General features: G+C 33.7%; 1 protein-coding gene across 1 annotated transcript; it reads left to right on the plus strand.

Annotated features, from left to right (window-relative positions):
- The first annotated feature begins 3,645 nt into the window (after nucleotides 1-3,645).
- Nucleotides 3,646-7,244, plus strand: LOC115444644 (protein odr-4 homolog). Its single transcript, XM_030170498.2, has 7 exons — nucleotides 3,646-3,935; nucleotides 4,189-4,384; nucleotides 4,535-4,887; nucleotides 4,994-5,173; nucleotides 5,617-5,824; nucleotides 6,310-6,486; nucleotides 6,710-7,244. The coding sequence occupies exons 1-7, from the start codon at nucleotides 3,840-3,842 to the stop codon at nucleotides 6,898-6,900; spliced, it is 1,401 nt and encodes a 466-aa protein (XP_030026358.1). The 5' UTR covers nucleotides 3,646-3,839; the 3' UTR covers nucleotides 6,901-7,244.
- Nucleotides 7,245-7,696: the final 452 nt, after the last annotated feature.

Consider the following 7,696-nt stretch of genomic DNA (forward strand, 5'->3'; position numbering starts at 1 on the left):
TTTTGCGTTGGATAGCCCTTTGTTCGTGGAGTGCTCAAAGTTATATATCATCACGCTATGACCATTAGGAGCGGAGCAGTAATGGATAATCTCGGGAACTACCGGTTTGAACTGAAAAATTCGTTTTGTGTTGGATAGCCCTTTATTTGTGGAGCGCTATAGGCTATATATCATCACGCTATGGCCAATAGGAGCGGAGCAGTAATGGCTAATCTCAGAACCTACCGGTTTGAACTGAAAAAATATTTTTGTGTTGGATAGCCCTTTGAACCTGGAGTGCTATAGGCTATATATCATCACGCTATGACCAATAGGAGCGAAGCAGTAATGAAACATGTTGCAAAAACGGGGAAAAATTATTAGTTTTGGGAGCTTCCGTTGCGTGCGCTGCGTAAATAGTTAAAGTTATGCAACAATGATGTATGACGGGATTGTTCCTCTTAAAATGTTCTAAACAATATATTATAAAACAAAGTCCCCCGCTGCATCTGTCTGCCTGAACGTGTTAAACTCAAAAACTACCCAACGTATTAAGATGAAATTTGGTATGGAGACAGTTTGAGACCCTGGTAAGAATATAGGCTCCCGGGAAACTACTACTTTTATAACGGAAAACTTTAGCCTGAAAAACTTTATAACGCGGGCGGAGCCGCGGGCAAAAGCTAGTAATGAATATTATTAACGTGGTTGTTTATATTAAAAAAATAATATATACTTCATATTCAAATTTAAAACTAACTTATGAAACTCATAAGGGACAAATAAATTTAATAAAAACGATAACTTATAATTGATGTCTATTCAATGCTTGTTAAAAGTTTTTAGTATAATATTTTCTCTTACAAACCGAAATAACATAGGATTTAATTTCAGAAATTCGGTTTGTAAATATTATATAACTACCTTTTGCCCGCGGCTCCGCCCGCGTTATAAAGTTTTTCAGGCTAAAGTTTTCCGTTATAAAAGTAGTAGTTTCCCGGGAGCCTATGTTCTTCCCAGGGTCTCAAACTGTCTCCATACCAAATTTCATCTTAATACGTTGGGTAGTTTTTGAGTTTAAAACGTTCAGGCAGACAGATGCAGCGGGGGACTTTGTTTTATAATATATTTTTTAGAACTTTTTAAGAGGAACAATCCCGTCATACATCATTGTTGCATAACTTTAACCGTTTACGCAGCGCACGCAACGGAAGCTCTCAAAACTAATAATTTTTCCTCGATTTGCAACATGTTTCATTACTGCTCCGCTCCTATTGGTCATAGCGTGATGATATATAGCCTATAGCACTCCAGGAACAAAGGGCTATCCAACACAAAAAGATTTTTTCAGTTCAAACCGGTAGTTTCTGAGATTAGCCATTACTGCTCCGCTCCTATTGGGTATAGCGTGATGATATATAGCCTATAGCACTCCACGAACAAAAGGCTATCCAACGCAAAAATATTTTTTCTGTTGGGACCGGTAGTTCCTGAGTTTAGCCATTACTGCTCCGCTCCTATTGGGTATAGCGTGATGATATATAGCCTATAGCACTCCACAAAGGGCTATCCAACCCAAAAATATTTTTTCAGTTCGAACCGGCAGTTCCTGAGATAAGACAATACTGCTCCGCTCCTATTGGGTATAGCGTGATGATATATAGCCTATGGCACTCCACGAACAAAGGGCTATCCAACACAAAAAGAATTTTTCAGTTCGAACCGGTAGTTCCTGAGATAAGACATTACTGCTCCGCTCCTATTGGGTATAGCGTGATGATATATAGCCTATAGCACTCCACGAACAAAGGGCTATCCAACGCAAAAAGAATTTTTCAGTTTGGACCGGTAGTTCCTGAGATTAACGCGTTCAAACAAACTCTTCAGCTTTATATAATAGTATAGATAATATCAGCCCTGTATTGTTTACTGTCCAACTGCTGGACATAAGCCTATACTACTGAGAGGGTTTAGGCCTTAGTCCCCCACGCTGGCCAAGTGCAGATTGGTAAGACTTCATACACCCTCAAAATTCTTATAGAGAACTTCTCAGACATGCAGGTTTCCTCACGATGTTTTCCTTCACCGTCAAAGCAAGCGGTAATTTATAAAGAATATACTCATAACGTTTTTTAGAAAAGTCAGAGGTGTGTGCCCTTGGGTTTTGGATCTGCGGACATTCGTCTCGGCAGTCCGTTCCACTACCAACTAGACTATCGCCGCTAATTATTGTAAATATTAAATTAATACTTACTTATAAAAGGTGTAAAAACAACGACAGTAGGTTTTGTTCTTGCCTCTAATATAAAGTTTAAGTGATACTGACACGCTGCAGATAATTTTGTCTATAGAGTGAGAGGATCGGTCAAGCAAACCCATTTTTCATGAACGAATATACTTATTAGCAGAAATATAGGTATAGTGATACTACACAATATACATAAGTATGTATGCGTATTATTTATTGCAAGCGTATAAGTCTCATAATTAAATTCGTAATTGGTAGATATTAAAGTAAACAGTAGAGTTAGACTCTCGAAAGGTCTTACGAAAAATAATTATAGGATTTAATTTCACACCAAATCGCTATTCAGAAATAGTTAAACTATTCGGCAATAGGTGGCAGTTTTATTATGTATGAAAATTTATAGAATGATTAGTATTATACGTTGTGACGTCTTGTCACAGGACGTTTCAAATATGACAGCGACTTTCCTATTACCAATACGTAATAACGTTTGGAGCACAAATTTGGTCCTGATGTGCGGTCTATAACTAACTATACTGTCTTTGAGTAAACCCCTTTTATTTTATTATTGTGAAAAATATATTTGTAAAAACACAAAATTGTACCTATACAGGGATTTTAAATTTAAAATTTGTGTAGCTACTATTATGTTATGAATGTGTGATACTGAATGAATTGACTTTTATATGCCCCAGCCCCGCAACATGTAATGTTTAACGTTCGTTACTATAAAAGAATGCTCTTTGCTATCTAGTTTGTCGTCGTTGATTCAACGTAAGTACATCTCTATATTTGACTTGACAGTTGACACTAGGTGTGAGCCATAACTGGTAGAATATAAACTTCTTGGACATAACAGACAAAATCACATACTTGTTACAGTGTTTCTAGTGACAAATAATAGTTCCAAATCCTGTTACAAAACAAGAGGATCTTACTTTACAGTCTATACTATACAGTGACGACTATTGGTATTTTTTTATATATGGCTACAAGTACTATGTTATTGTCCTATGCCAATGTGAACAAAGCTAGGAAAACATATTACAGAAAGAAAATATGTTTTGGAATTTGGATTAAATCGACTACTTGTTACCGGTTGTTACTTGTACCAAAGTGTACGGACCCTATATAACTTTTGGAAATATCATAACGCAATGGCACGAAATGCAACAAGATTCACAAGTGACAGATGACATCCCTCTTACTTATAAACTACCAAAAGTAAGAATATAGAGAACTTCATAAAGGAACATTTGGCGATCCTGTGGAACTGTAAGTGTTTATGTTTATTTTTTTCATAATCGTTTCGTTACTGTTTGTTATATTTTCATACCTGTTATATTTATCTGTTATGATTAAATATACCTCACTAGTTATTCCTAGTTGACACTTGACAACTGTCAACTATTGACATCACCGTTGACGCGTCTCGCCGTCTGTGAATGTCGATTGCCGATGGGTTTGGTACGAGTTGACTGAAATGACAGTATAATTTATAACATACAGAACGGATTATACTAATATTTACAACTATTACAATCTTATTTAACAGCTAACAACTACAAGTAAATTTGTTCTGATAAAACTTCCGACTTTCCGTGTTTACATTATGGTTAGAACGGTTTATTCGCCTGAGTATTGCCTTCAATATTTGGAGCAGTATGCATCTAAAGAGATTTTTGTCATTGGATTAATACTTGGTCAGGTATGTATATATTGTATAATTATAAAAACCGCTAGCCTGATTAAGTTTTTATTAAAGTTTGGAAACAGCTACAAAAGTAAAATATGAATTTTCATATTTTAACTTTTGATTCTGTTTAATTGAACACTTAAGAATTATTTTGCAATATGTGAACTGTAATGAACGTGAAAAAATATATTACACATGCAGTTTAAGTTGAATAACAGGTATCTTATACTAACAATTTGACACATTGAATTGAAAAATATTTCAGACTACAAATGTAAGAGAAAATGTCATACATTTGGCTCGTACTCCAGAGGAGAAAACTTCAGAAAATGGCTCAGAATCGAACTACAGCATGGATAAAGTGGAAACAGTGAAGACTCTGTTAGACGTGTCGGAAGCATGGGTTGCTGATCATGCCAAGCATGTCACAAGGATGCTGCCTGGTGGCATGTTTGTTCAAGGTTATAATAGACTTTACATTTAAAGCCTGAGATATACAAATAAGGTTACACTATAATTATAATATAATGTGATTAAATTTAGTTACTAAGACAATTGTGTAAAGATATTAATTATTAAAATAACCAAAAATGCAACATTTACTATTTCAGGTGTTTTTGTTACAAGTGATGAAGATATATTTGAGGATCCCAATTGTTTTAGTAAAGTAAGATCAATACTTAACTATACATACAAAGCTTTGGGTTCCAATTCTTATATGTTTGGAAACTCTCCTTATTCAAATGACAGACTTATTCTTCACATGTCCACAAGTACAAAAGTGTTGACATGTAAAAGCATTGAAATAAATGCACCCAACAAGAACACAGTAATCAAGCCTGTTGACTGGAAGTTTCTGTCAAAACCACAGCAGTGGCAGAGATTAGATTGTTATTATGAATTTGATGAAGTTTACCCTGTTATTGTGAAGAAGAGTGGCATATCTGTCAAACAGCAGTTTCAAGTAAGTTCTATATTGTTTCACACCAAATTTATATTCTTTTTAATACATATGTTAAATTATATAAATAGAAAAATGACAATGTTCAACTTGTATTTTTAATTTTCAGCAAATACTGGAGTCGGCTCACAAAACTATTGAGTCTAGTGTTATGTTCATTGATGGAGAGCTTAAAGATGGTTCAGAATCATTGGATCAATTCACAAAGAAGAAAAAGACCAAAAATAATTCAAAACAAACTCAAAATGAAACACCCAAATCCATGCATGTGTCCCTCTTTGTCCCATTTGTAAGTTCTTATATGATTATGATTAATATATGGCTATTTTTTTACATTTAACTGCTTGATAATAATGACTACCCTGATTTACTTGTAACTTCCCATGAATTTATTATTATTATAGTTTTGGAAAAAAATACTACACATTTGTAATCAGGGCAAAAAAAAAATTATAAACCAATATGTAGATATTTTTATGGGATATATGTACTGGTAGATTAAACAGCTGTTTTAAAGAAGTACAGGGGATAGTTGTGCAGGTAAATGACTTTGCCGGATGTGGGACCTTCAAAGTAATTTTAACCTATAAAATTATTAAAACAAATTGTAACACAATACATAGTGCTATATGCAAGGAAATTGTCAGAGCCAATCAAACATAATTTCTTTTCACATCAAAACAGATAATTTATCAATACTTCCGAAAAACTTATTAATTAATAAAATTTTAGGAAAATGCTCTCCCGGAGACAGTTGAATATCTTGAATGTGATGGCAGCATACATTTTAGCGGTGTTGTATCATCAAGTGTGTTTATGTACCCAAAAGCAACAGTGAGCGAAACTATTGCAGCTGTTAAACAAGACATAATAAGGTCATTAGCATCACGGTTTACAATGCATTGTGATGCACTTATTGATGATAACTTGTTACCCGAAGGTGATTATAAAATATGTTCATTGATTTAACTATGTTGTTGCGTTAAAGGTCTGTGGAGACTAGACATAATATACTTATAGTTTATGGAAGTTGTCAAAACAAGCTTTGCAAATTGAGGCTATGCTAATTTCTAATGTATTTAAATTTCAATCAGATGAGATCAGATCAGTTAAAATTATGTAAATCTATTTATACCTGTTTTTATTAATGGATTATAATTCAGAAATATTAATTCTAGATATCTGACCTCAGTATATATTTTTCCAATTAGTAGTGTACTATGCGGGTAAGTATGTATGTGATATGAATAGTCCAGCAGCTGTTAAAATAAAATATGTGCTGGACATCCTGATGAATGTCAAGGTGCATTCTGAATTTGAAAAGAAATTTCCTACAATTAATATCTATACATAGAATTTTTACATTTTCAAACCTGTATGGTTTAAACGTTAATTTTAAGTTGCTGTATAAATATTTTTTTACAGAGAAAGTATGCTTCAATGAGCCTCCTCGACGCGTGTTAGTGCCTGTTGGTTCTCTTCACCTCTGTGACTACCTGTTCCCTGGGGAAGCCCCGGCCGAAGCTCTACTCTCTGTACGGGAGCTACTTGACTTACAGATCACAGAGGCAGATGTTATATGTGATGTGGAAACTCCAGCAGGTAGTTTTCCATGATGCTAGCATCAATTTACGTTTTTGTTTGTTTTATAAGACAAAAGTAAATGACGAAATAAGTTTGTAAATTCTAAAATAAGAATCCAGATTTACTTGTAAAAAATATTTCCATATGGATTGGTGGAATGCAAAAAGATGCAATGAAGAAAGTCGGTGCAGATATAAACTATGGTGTTTCGTATTATTTAATTAAATCGTAAATTTTCCAGACACGTCAGAGTTCGATGCATTGGACAGAGATGCAAGCAGTGAAGAACTCCTCGCGACGCCACAAGAAGCCAGTCAGTTTATGTACATCACGGGCATTTGCTTCGCCATGCTCGTACTCATTGTTTCGATCATCATTCATTATTACGATAGCATCGTACAAGTATTCAGCAAAGTTGTTTCCAAGTCTTAAAATATATATTATTTATAATAATAATTAAATGCTCCTTGAATGCAACTTTATATCATAGTTCAACAATTGAAACATTTGTGTAATGTATATGACCTTCTACACAAGATTTGTGCATAAATATGTATTGTTAAACTATGCTTATAATGTTGTTAGAGTATTAAAAGACTTTATTGTTTCAACATTTTGTATAATATAGTGTTCTAACTTTGCTTTGTGCCGTATTTAATGCGTCGAATTGTGGTTATTGGAATTGGCGAATTCATGATTATGTTACGTACAAATGAATGACATTTCCGTGGTTTTTTATTAAAGGCATATAATATTTCATAAACTTTTATCTGCGATTACCTTATTATTATTTTTATATTATGTTACCTTTAATTATCTATCCATATAAATCTGATGTATATTGCCTAAAGGTTTGTGATTTTTAAAAATCAATTGGTAGTCTATATTTGGCAATGGAAATTTGTTTCTCGTGATTATTACTATATGAAAATATGTCGATGCACTGAACAGTGCAATATTAGTCCAAGGGCGTCTGGTATGTATAGTGCTCTTTGGAATAGATCAATATACAAGTCTTGTGTCGTGAACCGTAAAGCACATTTAACCCTATAACATCCAGCTTGAATATTATAAACATAGGGTTTAGGACAATATAGGTACTGACATAAAAGTAGTTAAACAAATTTAAAACTAAAACGCTGCTACACTTTAACTAAAGTCGTAATATAATTTTTTTTCTTTATATATTTCAATTTATTAATCTACTTTTCTTGCAGATTTTATATGC

The sequence above is a fragment of the Manduca sexta genome, chromosome 26, assembly GCF_014839805.1.
Source record: "Manduca sexta isolate Smith_Timp_Sample1 chromosome 26, JHU_Msex_v1.0, whole genome shotgun sequence".
Lineage (NCBI taxonomy): Eukaryota > Metazoa > Arthropoda > Insecta > Lepidoptera > Sphingidae > Manduca > Manduca sexta.